Source organism: Arvicanthis niloticus, chromosome 9 (assembly GCF_011762505.2).
Source record: "Arvicanthis niloticus isolate mArvNil1 chromosome 9, mArvNil1.pat.X, whole genome shotgun sequence".
NCBI lineage: Eukaryota > Metazoa > Chordata > Mammalia > Rodentia > Muridae > Arvicanthis > Arvicanthis niloticus.
The window spans coordinates 78,122,279-78,144,366 of record NC_047666.1 but is presented as its reverse complement, the minus strand read 5'-3'; the positions used below and the strand labels follow the sequence as shown (position 1 = coordinate 78,144,366).

The window sequence follows — 22,088 nt, the reverse complement described above, 5'->3', positions numbered from 1 at the left end:
TTTTTTTCTAATAAATCGAAATCATTTCCATCAATAATACCAATGACATTTGCGTTAATGAATGAGGTGATTAAATTTTATATCTGAATTTAATTACATAGTAATGCGGTTGTAAATATAGTTGCATTGCTATTGTTGGTCACATGCTTTTCTTTGGTCTTCCTTCCTCACTTGAGTTTTACAGGGCCCCTCTCCCTTGATTTTTTTCTTCTACCTCAACACCCTGTACTTTTAGTCTTTAGACTGGAATTCCCCATAATTCTGTCCTTGATTTATCTTCTTCGATCTACTTCTCCTTCCCCATATACGAGTCACTTTTTTGCTGTCATGATTAATACCACGACCAAAGACAGCTTAGGGAAGGAAGAGTTTATTTTGGCTTACTCTTCTAGAGGGATTGGGGTCCCTGGCAAAGAGTCTAATTATAAGCTAGCAAGTAGGTGGTATGAATAAGGTAGTCCATACCCCCAGCTTGACTGGAAACAAATTTTTCTATTCAAGAAATTTCTGAACCAAGTTTGGAGAAATTCCTTGATGGGAAGAATGGTTTGAATAGAAATGGCCCCCAGAGACTCTTAGGCTTGGCCCATAGGGAGTGGCACTATTAGGAGACTTGCCCTTCTTGGAGGAAGTGTGTCATTGTGGAGGCAGGCTTTGAGTTCTGATATGCTCAAGCTAGGCCTAATGTGGCAGTCTCTTCCTTTTGCCTGTTGATCAAGATGAAGAAATCTCAACTCCTTCTCCAGCACCACCATGTCTGCCTGCATGCTGCCATGTTTCCTGCCATGGTGATAATAGTCTAAACCTCTGGGAAAGGTAAGCCAGCCCCAATTAAATACTTTCCTTGATAAGAGTTACCAAAACCACTGTATCTCTTCACAGCAATACAACCCAAACTAAGACAGAGAGTTTCTTTTCTGGTCTCTTAATGCTAGTCTTCCCTAACAGGCATTATGTTACTGACACCATAGCTGGAGATAGTATGTGAGCCTGAAATGTCTTTTCCTAGAAACAAGATGAAAATCTTCAAACACTACCTTGTGTCAGAAGGAATCAAAACCCAACTTGGCAAGTTTCTACTAATCAAATATAAGAAGATTTGAGTATGAATAAGACCTGAAATATTTAAATGATAGAACTAATAAATTCATAATAACACTTTAAAGATTATAATATCACCGTGTTAGGAAGTTAAATCTATTTCAAAGAAGAGATACTTGGGGAGAAACTGTCCTTGTATGTCACTTTCTTACTCAATTCATTTCTACTTATAAAAACAGAGATGAATTATTCTCCATATAAGTTTAAGAATAATAAAAAGAGACAGGAAATTACAGTTTTCAAGCCTCTAATTAATTAATGAAAAACAGTCATCACTTATCCATGAGTATAAAGATAAGATTCAGAGTGTAGTAAGGAATCACACTTGTTTAGCAAGATCTCAATTTGATGGGTGGGCACAGGAGTGGTTGTAAGAAAGAGACCTTGGAGACACTGGAGGGAGTAAAGGGAAGAGGGAAAGTGATGTTATTCTATTTCAATTTAAAATGTATAAAGATTTTTAAATGGAAAACAGTCACCAGTGACCAGTAATATCACAAAAGAAACTGCCATTGTGGCTGTGGGTCTGCTTAAGCCCTCCTGACCTCTAGTCACCTCACTAGAACGGAGAGCTCTGATTCGGGCCTACATGGCCATAGGGCATGTTTCTTTTATGTGAAGAGCATGGCATGTGTTCCAGTCAGGAATCAGGCAGGGAGTCACTTAAGTCTCAGGTATGTGCCTGAGACTTAATCCCAATCCCCAGGTCTCAACCTGTTCTACCACTCCAAACTTCCTGGCATGGTTTTAAGTCCCACTTGTGACCATCTTAGCAAGATGCTTTAATATGGCTGTTACCTTAGTCTTCCTCCAAGCAGAGCCTTGGCTTAAATATAAGTCTTATAGAGAATCCAATTATGAACATCAGTCTATGAGAAGTCCTGGACCTAAAGGACATGGCATAAACACAACAATCAAAGCACAACATGCAAAATCATATTAGAATAAACACGCCAGGCTGCTTCCAATAAAAAAGTACAAGGGTAATAAATTACATGTTAAAACAGAAGGGATGAATCAGCCAATGGCAACCAATGCTTATATCCCTGTCCAAAGGAAATGTTCTATATGTTCATTAGATTTTTACAATCTTCTTGATATATTTATAAACTCAAAAACTATAAATTTGTGGTTTTGAGGAATTTATATTTTTTAGTCTGTTTATTTGTATAATACATACTGGTTTCTATTGTCTGTGAGTACAAATACTTCAGAGGCAAAGACACATTTTTATTTTTAAAATTATGTACCAATGTAAAATATATTCTATTATCTTGAAAACAACTTAGGGGGTGCTAAGTGTTTTGGTGGTACCTATAGAATGGATTTCTCAATCTGTGTTCCAGGCAATGGGTACGCAGTGCTCACTGTACTTTTTATGTCTAGTTTGAACATATTCAACAATTTCTAGAATTACATTTTGAATAAATAATGTGATGGGTAGATAAAATGTGTTTGAAGATGAATTTTGAATTACTTTCTATAGGCTGCAAAGCTCAAAGTGACGCATACATTTATCAATGTACAATTTCATACATATACTGAGATCTAAAGAAATAGCTTATCAGTTATTAGAACTGCCTGGTCTTTCAGAGGACCCAAGTTCTGTTCCCAGCATCCACATCAGTGAACACTGAAAAATCTGTTCTCCATGCTTCTTTTTCTGTACTTCCCTTCGTTGAAAGCCTTTAGTAATAACATCATCCAAAATTCTCATTCCTTCAGGGACAAGTTCTTTAGGGACCTTGTTTTTATTCTGTGGCTCAAGTTTCTCATTATATTCACTATTCAATGTGGAAACCTCCATAGGGAATTCTCTAAGTTCCAAAACTGGTCTTTCTTGCCAAACATTTGTATCTGAACCCATATTTCAGCTAAAGAGACTGGGTTTTTTTTCTGTCTTCTTTGGGTGGTTCAGTAACACTATGATTTCAACTCCAGGGTGAGGAAACCATTGTGTCTCTTGGCAAAACCATTCTATACTTGGAAACTGTCTCCTCTAAACAAGCATGAAGATCTATTTGTGGAGAGGAAGAACATCAACATGAGGAGAAGATCCCAGTGAGGTCAAGTAGGTCAAAGGTCAAATAAGACAAGTCTAATAATATGGAATCATGAAAATTACTCAACGAGACCAATTTTTTATATATTAATTAAAATTTATAAAAAATAAACAATCAGAGTCAAGTATCCTGTTTTCTAGTGTTACACTTGATTATTCTAGCCTCAAAACCAAGCAATTTCTATCTTAGGGTGTTCAGCTGTACCCACTTGCATCCCTCTATATACAGGCTGTAGGGAATCCCAGTACAGTCATTGGTTCAGCAGACTGAACAAGTTGTCTCCATTTGTCAGATATGGCTTTGATTTCATTCTACTGAATGTGGGCATGCAGTTTACCCAACACTGTTTGTTATAAAATGGTCTTTCATCCAGAGTGTGTTTTTTTGATAACTTTCAAATATCAGATGGCTGCGGTTTGTGTATTTATCTTTGAGTCTTCTGTTTTGTTCAATTTGTCTACGTCTCCACTTTGGTGCCAGTACTGCTTTAATTGCTATGGCTGTGTAGTAGGCTTTTAAATCTGGAGTGGTAATCTCTCCAGTGTTGTTATTTTTGCTGGGTATTACTTTGGCCCTCCAGGGAAGAAGGGTCTTTTGTGCTTACAAATAATAAACTTTAGGTTGTTTTTCCATTCCCATGAAGAAGAGATGGGAATTTGATTAGTATTGTGTTCAATCTATAAATAGCTTTTGGTATAATTTTCATTTTCACAATATTAATTCTACCAATCCATGAGCATAGAAAGACTTTCCATTTTTTCTTTTTTTTTAATTTGATCTTTTTTTTCTTACTCACTTTACATCCTGCTCACTGCCCCCTCCTGGCCAGCCCCCTAGCAATGCTACCCCACCCCCATTCCCTTCTCTTCTAAGCAGGTGAGCCCCACCTTGGTATTCCTCCACTCTGGCACCTCAAGGCTATGCAAGGCTAGGTGATTCCTCTCCCACTGGGGCCAGACAATGCAGCCCAGCTAGAAGAACATATTCCACATATAGGCAACAGCTTTTGGGATAGTTGCTCCATTTGTTTGGGACCCACATAAAAACCAAGACGCACTTCTACTATATATGTGCTAGAGGCCTGGGTCTAGCCAATACATGTTCTTTAGTTGGCGGTTCAGTCTCTGAGAACCCTAAGGATCCAGACTTTGTTTGTCTTCCTATGGAGTTCCTATCCCCTTTGGAGCCTACAATCCTTCTCCTATTCTTCCATAAGAGTCCCCAAGCTCTACTGTTTGGCTGTGGTATCTGTATCTGTCTGAGTCACCTGCTGGGTGGAGCCTCTCAGAGGACATGCTCCTGTCTGAAGCATAACATAGTATCATTAGTTAGGGATTGATGCTTGCCCATGGTATAGGTCTCAAGTTGGGCTAGCTATTGGTTGGCCATCATGAATTTTGCAGGTAAGTGGATGGAAATTGAGAATATCATCCTGAGTGAGGTAACCCAGTCCCAGAAGGACAAGCATAGTATGTACTCACGGTATGTAAGTGGTGCCATAAATACAGGTACAATGCTACACTCCACAGACCCAACAAAACAAACAAGGAAAGCTCAAGAGAGGAATTTTGAATCTTAGAAGGGGGAATAAAATAGTCATAAAAGGCAGATGGTGGAAGGAACTTGGAGGGAGGGGAGAGAGGAAGGGGGAGACGGAGGGAAATGAGGGGCTCAGGATCAGGTGTGGGAAAGGATAGAAGAGATGCCTAGACAGCCATGAAAATAAATAGAAATCTGCACCTGATGGGAGTGAGGAGGTAGGGGGCATCTCCAGAACAAGACAGAGACCTGGGATAAGGGATGTGCCTGAGGATCAGCAGGAGTGACGTTAGCTGTGTCTCTACATTGGGAATATGGAACCTGAAGAGACCACCTCCTGTAGTCAGGCTGGAACCCCAGTGGAGTGACAGAGACACCAACCTACCCACAAAACTTTCAATTCAAAATTTATCCTGTCTATAAGAAATGCGGTCACAGGGAACAGAGCAGAGACTCTCCCTGTTCTGATGTCTTTATCTCTGTCTAGAGACTTCGAGTTTTCATAGAAGGCTTTCCTGAAGTTTGGTAGAGATCTTTCACCTCCTTGATTAGGTTTATTCCTAAATGTCTTATTTTCTTTGAGGGAATTGTGAATGGGATGTGTCTCCATGATCGCTTTCTCACCTGTTGTTTAGAAATGCTAAGTTTTCCAAGTTGATTATAGAATCTGCCACGATGTTGAAATAATTTTCAGAAGTTTTCTGGTTGAAATTTTGGAATCTATTGTGAATAACATTTGTATTACCTACAAATGGGATAGTTTGACTTCTTTTCCTATTTACAGTCTTTGATTTTCTTCTCTTGCCTTTTATTGCTCGAGACAGTGATTTAAGCACAATATTCAAAAGGAGTGGGGTGGTGGACAGCCCTGTGTCAGTCCTGATTTCAGTCTGATTGCTTCAACCTTTTCTCCATTTCAGATGCCATCGTCTATGGGTTTCTCATATACAGTTTTTATTATGTGAAGGTATCAGAAAGTCATGTTGGACCTTGTCAGAAGCTTTTCCCGCTTCCATTGACACACTCATGTAGATTATTATTATTTTTTTTTTTTTACTTTTAAGTCCATTGATGTGATTTAGTACATTTATTAACTAGCATATGTTGAATCATTCCTATGTCTCTGGGTAATCTTTTTCATATATGCCTATATGTGAATTACAAGTATTTTACTGAGGATTTTTTGAGTCTATGTTCATCAGGAATATTGGCCTTTAGTTTTCTATTTTTGTTGTGTCATTAGATGTTTGGGGTATTAGAGGAACAGTGGCTTCGTAGTTTAGACATACTCTTCAGTTAATATTCTTTTAATAATTTAAGAAAAACGGCCATAAATCTTCCTTGAAAATCTGGTAAGATTCTGCTTTGTGAGTCCCCCAACCCAGTAGGTGGCCTTTAATTATTGTTTCAAGCCCTACTTCATTATGGTTCTTTTAAAGTTGTTGATCTCTTATTGCTAGATAAATGTAGACATTCATCCATTTCTTTCCCATCTTCCTTAATGGAATTTTAATGTATTCACTTATGTTTAAAATTTCTTTAGTGTCTATTGTAGTCTTTCCCTGTTCATTTCTGATTCTGTTCATTTGAATCCTCTTTTTCATTCTTTTGGTTAGTTGGGCCAAGGATCTTCTGACCTTATTATCTTCTCAAAGAGTAGGCTTTCAGATTCATTGATTCTTCTGTTGATTTCATTGGTTTAAAACATGTTGGTTAATTTGGGGTGGTTTTTTGTTGTTGTTGTTGTTGTTCTTTAGTTATATTATTAACTCATTTCTTCTCTTTTAATTTTTTAATGTAGATACTTACAGCTATAAATTCCCCTCAGAGAGCAGTTTGTAATCTGTTCCCAACATTTTGTTTTGTTCTTTATGTTTTCACTTAGCTTCAGGTTTTTTTTTTTTTTTTCTTAATTTCTTCAATTCACTCATTATTTGCTAGTGTGTTGTTAATATCCAGGAGTTTGCACAATTACAACAGATTTGTTGACTGTTTTTTTTTTTTTTTTTTTTTTTAACTTTTATTGCAGTATGTTCAGATAGGATATACAACATTGTAAGTTCTTTAGAAATTTGGGGGTTTTTGTCCCAGTATGTGGTTTATATTAAAGATGCTTCTGTGGGATGCTGAGTAGATTGTATATTCTTTGGAGTTTGAGTGTCATGTTCTGTAGTTACCTGTGAAGCCCATTTCTGTGTATAATGCCACATAATCAGAATGTTTGTCTATTCTGATGTTTATCTTTTGTTTAGATGACCTGTCTATTGACAAGAGTGGGGTACTTAAACCTACCATTAATGTTTGTCTTTAACTCCAATAATGCATTTTTTTTTTTTTTAGCAAATTTAGGTGTGCCAGAGTTTAGTGCATTGTCTTAGTTTACTGTTCACTTGATTAAAGTGAAATGTCTTTTTTATCCCTTCTAATTGGTTTTAGTATGAAATCTATTTGTCTAACATTAGGAAGGAAATATCTACTTGCTTTCTGATCTAATTTGAGTACTTTCTTTTCACCTTTTCATTTTAAGGTGATAAAGTAATACCTATATTTAAATTGAGCTTCTTGTAGGCAACAAAAAGATGATTTTGTTTCTTAACCCATTCATCAATCTTGTGTCTTCTGTTGAATTTAAACCACTAATACTTAAAATTATTGAATAAAAATAAAAAAATAAAATAGTGTATACTTATTTCAGGCTTTTTCTGTTCATATTCTTAGTCATACTTTATGTTGTATCAATTATATCCATTTTTTCTATAATTTCTTATATGTGTATTCCTCTCTTCAATATGCAGTATTGCTTCCCATATTCTGTATAGAGATGATCTGTTGGGTATAATACTTTTAAGGCTGCTTGTATCATGGAAACTTTTTTTTTCTTTTCCAACTACAGCAAATAATTTTGCTTGGTATAGTAGTCTAGGTTGGTAGATGAGATGGGATGACCAGTGGTTTATTTTACGGTACTAGGCATTTCTGGAACAATGTGTATGCATGTGCACATGCATACTGATAATGGGAGAGGGAAAGATTATATATAAAGAGACTATTTGTCTGAGACAAAGAAGTATAAATGAGAATGTGTTTTCCTTTGTGAAAAGAGATTAGTTTGCAGTGAGAAGAAAAAGAACCTCAGAAATAACAGGCTTGGGAATTGGGGTGGAATTTCACAAGCAATGGCAAAATCAATATTTGTGGATTAAAATGTCAATTCATCTGGCCAATGCTGCACTCTAGATTTGCTTCTGAGGTCTCTGTCAGTTAAATGAAATACTCAACGTTTGGCCTAATTCAAGCTATGTTATTCGTAAAACACAGAGCAAAACCCTCAATTTTGCATATGAATAATTATAATACTCCCTACTGCATAGCCAAAGTCTCCATATTACTATGGGATTATTTATAGTATAAACAGAAGTACTTCATATTATTCTGAATCTGAATGTTTGAAGTTGGGCAATTTGGTTTGATGCTATTTGATTAAGGAAAGAATACAGCACAGAGGTTAAAAGTTAGGTGATGTCAATGACTAAAAATTCACTATCAATAGGGATAGAGATATTGCCATGAAAATTCAACCCCACCCAGGACCTCAGGAACAGGTTGGGTACAAGAAGCTCAGAGGACTTGGAATGTACAAATAACTATATCAAACACGATACCACAGAATCAATTTTATATTACATATCATCTTCGCATTTTAACACACATATTGATCTATGACACAATTTTAGTAATTTTGAATATGTATGTAAATATATAAACTAAGAGGCACTTCCAGTAATTCTGGCAAAAAGGGAGTATCAATATACTTTCTAAGCTAAAAAACAATAAAAATAAATATAACGTCTCTAATTTTCTTTCTATACAAATCCTATTTTTACAAAACTTTTATCATCCATTAACTGAATCACTTAAGAAATACTTGTGTTGGAATAATACTAAATATTGCTACATATACCATGTCCAAGATACAGGTAACAAGACCAAATTGACTTAAATTATAAAACAATCATTTAAGATCCAAGTTTTCGTGTTTCTAAAAATGGGTAAATTTGGCAAAGATACTCCTTAATGAACATACTCAAGCTGAGTGTGGTAAAAAAAAAAAAAAAAAAGCATTGTTAAAGACTGTCATTTAAAAATGACACCTTTACCAAGATCACTTCAGTTGGCACTTATTTGAAAATAATGGACATTTTAAGAACAACAAATTAAATCCAACCTATACCTTCTGGGTTATAAATATTATTCCACAGAGTTGAATATTTATAATCTTCTATTTAGAGAACCACAATGCATTTTTTTTTCCTTTTCACAAAGAAGCAATAATGAATCAAATCAACTGTTCCATCAGGAATCAGAATGCATTTTCTACAAGAACAAAAGAAAATCCAATTGACCATGTCAACCCAACCCAAACCCAATGGTCTCAAATTAAAGTTCCTTACATTATTACAGAATGACATAGAGAATCTTTAGCCCCCCCACACATACCCCATATTTTATATCGAGAGCTCACAAAATATGTAAAAGCACCAATTTCCATTTTGTGGTTAAAATTATTAAAAATAAAAACCCTCTAGGAAGGAATTCCAGGGATGTGTGGATTCAGACATATTTATTTTCATTGCATGTTGGCTAGCAGATCAGCCTTATTGGTGCAAAATTTTAGGATATATGGTCTAAATATATATATATGTTCTAAATAGATATATGCAGTCAACTGACACTCATAAATGCAAAACATAAGCAAATATAGTATGTTAATAATCTCATGCAAATATTTTACATAGTATTTAAAATTAGTGATTGGTGAATAAATACATATTAAAAGTCATTGAACTCCCTTTAACATATAATATATAGATATATTAATACTATTTCTTAATGGCAACAACAGTACAGTTCTTCAGTATGTGTATAAATAGCTAAAATGAAATATCTGGTATAATAGAGGTTTTCTGAGTTAGAAAAATAACCAATTGACAATATTAAAAGAGAAGTGACAGAACCCCTATTCACCACCAAGTTATATACAGAGAGGACAATTTAAAACAGTTATTATGGATTTCACAATAGCGTCTGAATATTTTGCTATATAAAGGATATGTAATTACCATGAAAAATTCCTTCTCAGCAGCACCAGCTCAGAGCACTAATGGTTCACATTCAGTGTGAAAAGTGTTTTTTATGTTAAATTAAGTCGAGGCTGTATCATAGGCCTACAAGATCATTTCACTACAGAGCAAACAACTGAGCTGGTTTGTGAGAAGACTGGACAGGTGTGCATCAGGGTTTTATATAGTCTTCAGTTCTGCTTTTATCTCTTTCTTCATGCCACTGTGGAAATGGAGTGGGAGTGATTTGGACCCTGGCATTAAAAACATTCCTTCCCTCTCTTTCATCAGAAGAACATTTCTGATTACACTGTCTTTGCTAATATTGACTCCGAGAAGGAAAATTAGTGAGAAAACTCCTTTTTTTTGAGCTGAACTTTGTTTGCTGCTGTTGTTATTTTCTTTGTTGTTGTTGTTTTGTTCTGTTCTTAAGAAGTAAGAATTTCCTGCAATAGTTTGTTTCAGTTGAAAGAAGCATGTCCAAAAAAACCTGGAAATTAAATGTGTCAAGGCTCTACTAGGTTTTGTGGAATTTTTTTTGTTTGTTTTGGTTTGGTTTGGTTTTGGTTTTGTTACTCTTCTATATAGGAATTTCATAGTTTACCCTACTGTTTGGTCAAACATGGCAGATGAACACAGTTGTGTGGTTAATCCAAGGATAAGCCTTCATTTATGAAAGCCTAAATTAATAATAGTTAATTTTTTTTGTGTTGAAGAATTTGAGTTTTGAACTATATATTAGAATTTAGTAAATAAAATATATGGTAATAGATCATGTATCATTTTTTAATGTCTGATGATAAACTACTGGATGATATCACCCTGTGCATTGGGGTAGCTCAAACGAACTAAGCTGTAGACAATGCATAACGTTAAATGTATGAAGATAAGGGACTGAACAACACCTTCTTGTGAGGGTCCTAAGAGGAACTTAGCTATAGTCAATGTATCACTTTTAAATGTATTGTGATAACTCACTGGATGATGCCTCCCTGTGCATTGGGGTAACTCAGAGGAACTTAGATTGCAATTTGGGTACTACATTCTTTGGTATATTTTGTACAAATTTATTTTATGCAAATGGGTGTTTTGTCTGCATATATGTCCGTGTACCACACATATGCAGTGCCCAAGGAGGTCAGAAGAGGGTATCAGATCTCTTGGAACTTGTGTTATAGTCTGTGTGAGCTGCCATGAGGACACTTAAGTTCTTAATGTACCTTATTAAATTTATGTACTTATTGATCCCCTTATAAAGCACTCTTCCCTCGAGAGCATTAAAAAATATTAAATCCTGTCAAACTATGAGTATTTTGGTACCAGGAAGCAGTGCTTTATGGGTTTAATTTTAATTGATGTCCCCCCCCCCCAATAATCTAAGAGAATGGTGGTTCAAGAAACCACATCAAATTGAAGTACTTCTGTCAGTAACTACACACAAAGACTACATTTATTCTTGTTAGTTTTCATGATTAAATAGCCACTTCTTAATGCAAACCAAAGAGTCTGGGTTAGACATGGCTCCAGTGAGCATTTATCTATTAGAAGAAGGGTATTTTTTCCTCTGTGCCACACCACTTTGAGAAGGAGGCATACACTAAGATTCCAACACATGATGTTAAGAAATATGAGATCAGTTTAGAGCCTTCAGCCCAACACAAAAGCACACAGTCTATGTACTTATGGTCTTTTCTACATTAAAAAACTGAAGGATCAACCTTATCCTCCAAAGCAGCAGATTAGGTCCCACCAATTGCATTTTTGCATCTGCAGACATATTTAAAATATTCACACAGAGAAGGGCAAATACCTTAGTCACAACATCTTATCAGTTCTTAGGGTTAATTTACTAGCATGATCATAAAGACAATTATTAGGTAAGGCAAAAAGCAGTATTAGGTAGTATAGGAAGTAACATTATTTTAGCATATGCAAAGCACAAGGTAGCAACATAGATTATTGATATTCATCTTGCATAATGTATACTAGTATGTTCTTATTCTCTAATCATGGTTCCCTCATGTGAGACATACAAATACTCACCAAAAGCACAATTTAAACCTCCTAGACTGAAGAGTATGGTTCAATTTAGTCAGTGCTAGTAACTTAATCCACTTATTTAAATTTTAGTGAGTACCTAGGCATTTGCTGGAGGATAAATTAACATGATATGGATCTAGGACCCCAAACTGATTGCTTAATTAGAGACTCTAATATGAATTTAATTCTGAGCTCTCTTCTGCTTGAAATGGTGAATTGTTTTCTCTATCTTCAGTTTGACTATGCTTGGATAGATTTTAAAACATGCTGATATCAGAAAATTCATAATTTCCTTTTACAAATTCATAAAAGAAATGAGTGACTTAGAACAAGGAAGGATCTTGAAATATTTCATTGCTCAGGGGGCAAGATAAGGCAAAAAAGTGATGTCAGTTTCAGAGCACATGATTATTGTGGCATTTAGTTTTCTGGGACTGAACTATTAATATGCAAATTTTTCCTCTCACTCACAACACAACACATCTAAGAGTAGAGTGCTGACTTTGTCTGTGGAAAGCCATAGAACTCTGTTGCTGTAACCTTCGGGCAATTGTAGAGGCAATTTAATTGCCAATGACACAAAACTCAAGGGGGGCATCCAATGGGATTCAGGATTAGCGAGAAGGCTAAGAAGCCCCTCAATGCTTCTAAGACACCCTAAGGAAGGTCGTCGAGGTGTCTGCTTCATGGAAGCACCAAGAGTGTGCCCCAAAGCAGAAGAGAGAGAACTTCCAGATTGTTCTTTTACCATTGGTCAGGAGTTGTTCACCACACAAGCACCCCACTTTTATAAAGAAGTCATTCCAAGCTTTAGACTTTATTTACAATGATAATTTTCATATTTTTTATTACTTAGAAAATAATTTATACTTTTCCATCATTTAACAAACAAAAGAGTAGGCCTGAGTCTCACGCCTTTTGCACAGCTTTTACCTTCAAGGAAGTTCTCTGGGAAAGAAAGGCCAGAGGACATGGGGAAATTGCAAATATCTACACCTAGTAAACAGTCTGCAGGGTATGCACTTCCTTCTCCTTAGCATAACTGGGACTGCCATGATTAATGCTTGTTCTGGAGTAAATCCCAAACAGAACAGGGTTCAGTGACAGAGGAAGGCAGACACTTTTTCAAACTGGAGGCAGTTCTCTTAATGCCAGAAGATGACAATACACTGACTATCAAGTACATGTCCTACTGAGAACAAAACCAGGTCTTACATAAACAAGAACATTTTTTTTCCTTACAGTTAAGTAAAACAGGAAAAGGGTCATTTCTACTAAGGAAATGCTACTCAAAAGGCCAGCCGGCTTCGATCACCATAAAGACATTCAATTATTATGTTGAAAATATCATAGATAACATGCAGAACACACTTAGGCCTTTACTCTGTAGAGAGCAGCTGGTTCCCAATTTCTCCTACCATTGACATGTTATGGCTATCTATAAAACTATCTTTTCCCTAAGTGGGTAGAGACCCCTCCACTGGGAGACCTGAGTTTATCGAATGGCACCTGTATAGGCTCATATAAAACTGTAGTAAATCACATCAAACACATTGGCACCACAGGAAGTTAACTCTGAAGTTGGAGGTGAATACAGTAATATTGCTGTCGCCAAGAAGGTAGACAACATCATTCATGGAAAATACTTTTGAAGATATTTGATACACTTTGAGAATTACTAGGTGGCTCTTTAGGGCACATACTTGGTGGGTTTCCACACTTCCATTCAGTTTGTTATCTTTTGGTTTGAGTAGAATGATAACTTGTTTGCTGAGAAAAAAAAATCAATCTGCCTGGATAAATGAGAACAATTCTAGAACAGATAGTGTCTAATGCTTTGTTCATTATCCTGCTATTTCATGTACTTTAAAACAAGCAAAACTAGACAGTTTGCTGAGATCCTCATGATGTAACCAGCCTGTCTCCTACTCAGATTCTGCGGCGTTATTCAAACTGTTATTCAAACTTCCAATATAAACACTCACAATAGATATGCCAATCCCCTCACTCCATACCTAGCTTGTTTGACTATTTATACTTATGTTAGACACATACGTCCACTTGATGACGTGGATGAGCTACTGAGTGATGAGTATATGAATGTAAGTGTAAGTGCTTTGTTTATCATTTTTATTGCAGGGCAAGGTTTATGTTTATTTACCTTCACTGAAGAAGGGTTCTTGCTTCAGAGCAGATTTACAAACAGGGACACATGGGCACCATAAAGAAAGAAAAATTATTCAGGATCTGCTAACTGCTGAAGCCCTGGTATTAACTCCTAAATACACAGAGACACATTCTAGTTATTTGGGTGAGGCCCCAATCCTTCAAGTCCTCTTTGCATTGTCCTCTGAACTAAAAAAAAAAAAATCTGCCCTGAAATATTTGATTTTTTTTATTTCATCTTTGTCTATTAAAGGAAAAGCTGTGAATTAACAGAAAATGTTGCTTTTGAAGAGAAGGGTGCATGACCCATTTATGGGAAACAAAGGGGTCTTTAATGTAAATAATCAAGGATGAAAAAAGGTAAAAATCTATGCACATGTCTCAGAGGCTATGACTAGAATTTTGTCAACACAGTACTGAACCAGAAACTACACGCAACAGAGTTTAGGAGAAATGCTAACAATTTGTTTAAGAAATGCTTTCATCAGGCAGGGAAAGACTTCAAATTAATTCAGTTAGCAAAAAAAAAAAAAAAAAAAAAAAAAAAAAAAAAAAAAAAAAAAAAAAAAAAAAAAAAAAGCTTTTTTTTTTTTTCAATGCCTTAATTTAACAGCCAACAACTGTATCAGATCATGAATCAAACTAGAGTAGGCAGATGGCTGGTGGCTCTCAAACTCCAAAATAAACCATCACCCAGCTACTGTGCTTGAAGATAGGTACAATGTATAAAAATGGTGACTAAAATATAACTATAAAATGTTTCCCTTTCCCCTTTTTTTTTCTTTAAAAAAAGTTTGCTATCTACAGAAACAAAAAAAAACTTTATATTTACATTATGGTAACTAATCATAACATATGTAATAATATCCAATAAAATATTGAAAGTGAGTATCAACTTTTTAAATAGAGGTTTGGCTCACAGCATAAACAAGTGTAGAAAACAAAACAAAATAACACAAATAGCTTCCAATAGTCTATCTTCAAAGAATAACTCCCACTCATCTTCCTTTCAGAAAAGAAGCACGACCATGGTCCAGGCTGTAAAGCCATGCTATGCCTTCACACAGTGTATGGAAGACCACAACAGGGATGTCAGAGCGAACAATCTTCAACAGTTGCCAAGAGGCAGCTTCCCCCAGACCAACTTCCAAGCCCTAAGTTGACATTTTGCCTTTGTCCATGATGTCACAGAACCCATGATGAGTTTGCTGACTTTATTCTTTATTACAACATATCTTGCATCAAATTGAGAAGACATGGGGTATCATTGTTATAGGTACTTTCCCAGGCCTTTCCCAGTGCTCTCTTAGAACTCTTACCTGATGAAGAGCTGACTCCAGCTCCTTTTGGGTGTCCACCAGTAAAGAACACTATCCCCTTCACTGGTGATTGATCCTAGGTGAGTGACACGTGTACTCACACAAACCTCTTATACATTCATTAAGCAGGGTAGACCAGAAAGCCTTAGTCTTCTGAGTGTGAGGCTGGTTGTAGAGTGCCCCCAAGTGGCAGGTAGCAGTGGTACCAATCATGTGGCCCACACAAGCCCTCCCTCTGCTAAGGAACCTTCTTAGAAGCCAAAAGGAGGGCTGCCATTCTTTCAAAGACACTGCAGAAAGGATTTCCTTCTGTGTGTTCACATGTACTTCATCACCTGTTACAGCTATTCTATGAACAACTAAAGTCATAAACATCACCCTTTCCTCATGCACACACAAGTACAAGACCACTCTCCCCTCTCTCTCTCTCTCTCTCTCTCTCTCTCTCTCTCTCTCTCACACACACACACACACATGCACACACACATACACAAACACACACACACACACACAGTTGGCAGTATGCATTAGAATTCCAACAATGCTCTGGAATGTTCATCCCTCAGTAGGAAGAACAAAAGGTGCCCAGTCTGGAGCCTACATCTGTTTCTTCTCTAAGCTGCACAGTTCCTCATGAGTTCTTGTTCTTTATGATTTCTTATGTCACAGTGACCTCTATATATCTTAATATGACTGTTACTACCTTGTGGAGTCAGGCGTCCTGGCTCTCAGTGTGCATGTGTGTATGCGTGAATACGAGTCTTACATGAGCCTATGTGGGAATTTATACACACACATATAATTTCTTTCTTATAAAACGATCTTTAGACGCTGGTGTCGCAAAGTGAAAAAGCTTCTTTGAGCTAGAGTCTTCAGCGCTGTCCTTCACTGTAAAAATAAACACACAAAATGTGAAGAGTTTCCCAAACACTTTAGCCATTTGCCCATCTTCTGGTATTCTACAGTGTTGTGTCTAAGTGTTGTGCTGGCTTGGAACGTGTCTGAGACAAGTCATTCTGTCTGCAAACACAGCTCGCTCTACCCATGGTCACATGTCTGGCTGTGAAGCCAGAGTCTCCTCTGCTCTTGGCTTTCCCTTCTCTTCCTCTTCCTCCTTGATAGCCTGGATCTGCTCTGAGGAATGCTGCAGAGGAGCCTGGTCCAGGGACTGGTTCTCTGTGCCTGATAAACACTGTTCCTCTTCAATCACTTTCTTCCACATCATGTGGTTCTGCAGAAGGTGCTGAGTTATTTGGCAGTAGATTCTCCTTCTTTTGAAACTTTTCTTTCCTGAAAAATATAAATCATCAGACCTATTTGTGAGCTACCTATATGAAGGTTATTGGTTTTCATATTATAAACAGAAATTAAGTATCAAAGAGACATCTATCTGTCTGTCTTTCTGTTTACCTATCTCAGTTGATTTACACGTGCTAACAGTGCAGTTTTCAAGAATGGGAAACAGAAGGAGCATGACAATAAACTATTACTGAGGGATAAATGTGAATAATATTTCATATTTAGTAATATTCATACTAGGTTCTACTTGTACTTCTTTGTTAAGAATATGTGGAGTGTGTGTAGTGTAAGTACGCCTGTATATATGGATATGCCTGTATAAAATTAGAGGTTTGCATTACAAGCCTTTCAGAGTTCAGAGGGCTAATCCTTATACCATAAAACCCCACAACACAAGCCTTTCTCTGCCACTTCCCACCTTCATCCCCATTGAACTTGGAGCTTGCCAATGGTCATGGGATGTGCCAAGTGTGCTAGATCTCTTGCTACCCATATATAGCACCTTTGTGGAAGGGCTAGTGAATATTTAGCCAGTTTTATGATAAGAGGAATCAGAAATTTCTTGAACCATGGGATAAGATCTATTGTTAAAATTGCTAAAAAGAAGAATTGAGTTCAATTATTTTGAATTATTTTTGAGCCACATTGAAACAAAAATATTAAATTAAATAAATGCTAGGAGATAGTAACATAGGCACAGGGTTACAAGACAAAATTTAAATTCTTTTTTTACTGTAGTCCTCATTTGTTCGTGAGCTAAATTCATCAATCAATATTGGCCAATTGACAAGCACTTTCATGGTTTCTATGTACTTTAAACAAAGATCGGTTGGCCTCAGAATTTTGTTTCAAGGTGCTCTCACTCCATGTGTAAGTACACGTGGGAGACGGAAATTGAGTAAGTGTGCTGTTTTAGGAAAGAGGTAGCACTTGTGACAGAGTTGGCATTATGGTTAGTGTCAATTTTCAACCTGACAGAAATTTGAATCACCTGAGGGATTGGCCTTTGGGCATACCTGCAAGAGTGAATGGAGTGGGAAACCTCACCCATTATGGGTGGCACCATTCCCTAGGTAGGAGTCTTAGAATGCTTATGAGAAGAGACAGTGAGCAGAGCACTAGCATGCAAACACTGATCTGATTCATTGCTTTCTAATTCCTGACTGTGGATGCAATGTGACCAGCTCTCTATAGATCTTGGCATTGTGACTTGCTCACAATGATGAGCTGTAACCTGGAATCGTAAGATAAAATAATGTTTCTCCCTGAGTCATTTTGGTCAGAGTATTTTATAACAGCAATGATAAAGTAACCAAGATACTGTTGCTCTTAGCTTGACTGAATTTTAAACAGGGACCCAACTCCTACTCCCAGATCCTGATCTCCTTCCTCTCAGAACTTTTACTTTAGAAAACTTCTGTTTGAAAATCAGTTCTCTGATCCTTTGTGATATAGATAAATCTAGACTGGGGACCATCCCTTTGCAAGGTGATCATAGAGAAAAACGGTACCAACATAGTGATGTGACCATACATCCAACGTGTATATCAGATCTCTAGTTCTGTACTCCTAAAATGCTGTTAGAAATCTAATGTTAAATGACCTTACCAAAATAGAATTTAAACAGAAATTAAGGTGTCTGTCTGTGTGTGTGTGTGTGTGTGTGTGTGTGTGTGTGTGTGTGTGTGTGTGTAGACAAGTAAGAGATAGGAAGGGAAGGAAAGAAAAGACCACAGAAGGATACAAGGAAGAAAGGAGCCGCTGCCCATTCTCCAGTAGCAGGAAGGGGGAAGGACAGAGCAAGGGAGGGAGGGGTGCTGCCCTAGCTGGCCAGGAGCTTCTAGGTGATTTTCTGTTCTCAACCACCCATTTCTTAGTCTATGTGCTGAGATTAGAAATGCTAAGCCTCACCACCACTACCACCACCACATCTAGCCTTTCCCCATATGGGTTCTGGGATCAGTCTTATGCAGAAAGCTTTTATGTGCTAGGCCATCCCAGCCGTAATTTGATTCTTTTAATTGGGTTTATTTGATAAGGGTGACATAGCCTGGCTTGCTGCCAGAGCACAGGCAATAATTGTGACAACAAGATACTTCCTCAAAACAACAACAATCACTTAAATTTGTTACGGCTAATATAGCTAACTTGACAAGACCTAGAATCAGCAAAAGAGGCAAAGCTCTAGGCATGTCAGTGAGGGAGTTTCCAGATTAGGTTGAGGTGGGAAAAATCCCTCCGAAATGTGGGTGGTACCATCCTGTGGGCAGGATCCCAGACTGAATAAAAAGGAGGAAGCTAGCAGGGTACCAGCATTCAAAGGGCTCTGTGGTCTGATGTCATGTGACCCACCTCTTCAAGCTCTTCTGCTGTGCCTTCCTGCCATGCGCACTAGAATCTCTTTCAACTGTAAGCTGAAGTAAACCCTGTTGTATCCTTGAGTTGATTTAGCTAAGCACTTTGTTGGGGGTGGAGGGAACAGGAAGAAAAGAAACACAATATCCTACTTCAGTAAAGAAAATACATGAGCACATATTATTTTTAAAAGTAAATTAAAACTATTTTCCTTGCAAAGCCATTTACTCCAGTTCTATTGTGGTGGTAAAGCATGACTTTAAATGTCATGAATGTAAATGATTTATATTTATTTATATGTATGCATGTAAGCCCGGTTGAGTGTATGGGCACTACCTGTGGGCAGAGTCTGCAGAAGCAAGAAGAGGGCACTGGATTTCCTGAAACTGAGTTACAAACAGTCCTTGACTTGTGGGTGCTAGGATCTGATCATTGCAAGAACGTTAAATGCCATTTTTCTAGCCCCTGAATATACTTTTTACCCAGAATTTGGTCTGAATCTCAAGGAAACCCTCTACGGTTCACAGTGTGAGCACACTTTCAGGGAAGAAGATAACAAAGACCCCCATTCCCCCCCCCCCCTTTTTTCTTTTGAGGCAGGCCCCAGGAGAGCAGCTGTTCTTTAGATAGCAGTTACACATTAGCAATAAACGTAGAAGAAAGTTTGTACCAAATATATTTGTGTAGATTAGAATCTGCAGGTGGTCTGAAGCTAGCCAGTGTTGGGAGTCAAATTATTCAGCACTGGAACCTTTTGAAAAGAGAACAAAGCGCCCTTTTCCTTGCTCAGATTCAAAGCACAGCTTAGTACTTCATTAGAAACCTCTTAGCTCGCCCCAGGAACCTTTCAGATTTAATTATGAGGTGGAATAAAAGCCCCCTCCCTTTGGACATCACACTGCAGCACTTCATTCTGTTTCCAGGGAGACCTCCAAGTTTTGCAAACTGCACAACTCACTCGCCAGTATCTATTTAATATTTTCCCCTGAAATCTAAGAACAAGCTAAATCAAAGTAAACATCTCAGCCAATATGAGTTCTGTAATGAAAATTCCAAAAAAAATCAAAAGCAATGGAGTTAAAAATGTAGAAACCTGAGTGCCTTCTCTGGCTCTGCAACCATGCCATGTTGCTTATGGTTGGCCGTCAATCTCATTTTCTCATTTATTAAAATGAGGCGGGGTCTCACTAAATGTTATGACTCTATTCCGTGGCTAAAGTTTAAACCTGATAATATCACTCCACCTTTATCGTTTTGGGGGCCACAAAGTTGCTTCAAAGTCATAATTTTAGGGAGCTCAAAAGATGGACCAGTGGGTAAAGTGCTAGCTGCACCAGCACGAGGACCCTAACTTGATCTCCAGCATCCATATGAAAAGCTGACCGTGTTCGCATACATCTTGTGGAATGTCACTGTAATCACAGATATGGGGAGTTAGAATCAGGCAGATTCCTGGATCTCACTGATTACCAAGCTTAGCCAAATAAATGAACTTCAAGTTCACAAAGAAAACCCTACCTCAAAAAATTATAAGGTGACATTAACCCCTGGCCTGGCCTCCACATACACCTGAATCTTCATACACACACACACACACACACACACACACACACACACACAAACACACACAAACACTCCCATACATATGCATACATGCATGCACACACAAACATGTACACAAGCAGATCATACTTTTAAAGCTACAGTATCTGATTGTTGTGGCAGAGATGTTTTAAATTTCAGTGTAAGGAGGCTAGTTAATTACTGAAAGCCATGTTTAGCTGAATTCATAAAACTCTCATGGATGCTCTGCTAGACTTGACTAAAACAGAAAGAACAAAGGAACAACATATCAGAGTAGAGGCTAACGTGCAAGCCCAGTGTTTGGACAAAGCATTCCCTACTAAAGCATAGATGAGTAAGCTAAGCCTGCTAAATAAGTCTTGCCACAAATCTTTCAATTTCCCATGTCTGGGTATGTGCATTACTAAATGTTTTTGAGTTTAAATGACAATCCATCAAGACTCTTGGAAACAACACATTTCCAGGGGCTTGATTGACAAACCTCTTTCAGGATATTCACTGGGAGAGCTGTCTTACCATAAGCATAGCAACAGGCTGACAGCTTGAAATGGAAATAAGGCAAAAAAGAAGACTAAGAATAAATAGCTCTTGAATCTTAAATCTTAGGCTCTAGCTCTGAATCCCAAAATCAATAATTTCCATTTATAAACATCAGAGAAATACTCTGGCAATAGAGTATTAGAGAAAAAACAAATTTTCATTTTCCAGGATTCAATTCAAAAGCTAATGGGCTGGGGAGGTAGCTCGGTGGGTAAGCAGTGGCTGTGATGGTGTGAGCATTTGTGTTTGGATCCTATCATCCACTTCAAGCTGATTTTGTACCAGAGCATCTATATTCTCAGTGTTCCTATAGATAGCAGAAGGTGGAGAGAGGAGAGTCTTTGCAAGCTCATCAGCCAGCTAGCTTGCCTTAGGCATCAATAAAGAAAAAGAGACTCAGTGTTAAACAAAATGGAAGGGGAGGAACACCACCAAACACTGTCACCTGACTTTCACATGCATGTCTACAGACAGACCACACACACACACACACACACACACACACACACACACAAAATCAGGAAATGCTAACAAGTAGGACAGAAGACACAAGAATCTAGCCTAAATCCAGTAAGGTTCTGTCAAGTATGTATAGAGTTGACAACCAGCTCTTTATTTCTGCTAGTGTGTACTGGAAATCAGGGTATATCTACCTATATCTATCTCATCTATACCCATACCCTCACACACACATATATAATCAGAATGGACCATGACAGGTTAGAGAACCTCCCTACTCTATGGTAGACTTGAACCAAATCTTACATTTTCCTGACCAAACTAGAGAAGAAAATGACCAGGGTATCTTTCCATGATAATGCCAACCAAAGACTTTGAAAATATTAAGCTTTTGCTTTGCCCATTTGTTCAAGTAGATAAGATACATGCTGTGTTTACAGGAACACAGGAACATAATATTTAACACTGTTTTAGGGGTTGTAGGTTTTACCAATTATATTATT

At 37.3% G+C, this 22,088-nt stretch overlaps 1 protein-coding gene across 2 annotated transcripts in view; it reads right to left on the bottom strand.

Annotated features, from left to right (window-relative positions):
- Positions 1-8,362: 8,362 nt before the first annotated feature.
- Positions 8,363-22,088, bottom strand: part of Pde3a (phosphodiesterase 3A) — a 256,100-nt gene continuing 242,374 nt past the window's right edge. For both annotated transcript variants that reach the window (XM_034512469.2, XM_076940749.1), the window contains exon 16: positions 8,363-16,638. In XM_034512469.2, the coding sequence (XP_034368360.1) occupies positions 16,397-16,638 (242 nt within the window). In that variant the 3' untranslated portion in view covers positions 8,363-16,396. The remainder of the gene's footprint in view (positions 16,639-22,088) is intronic.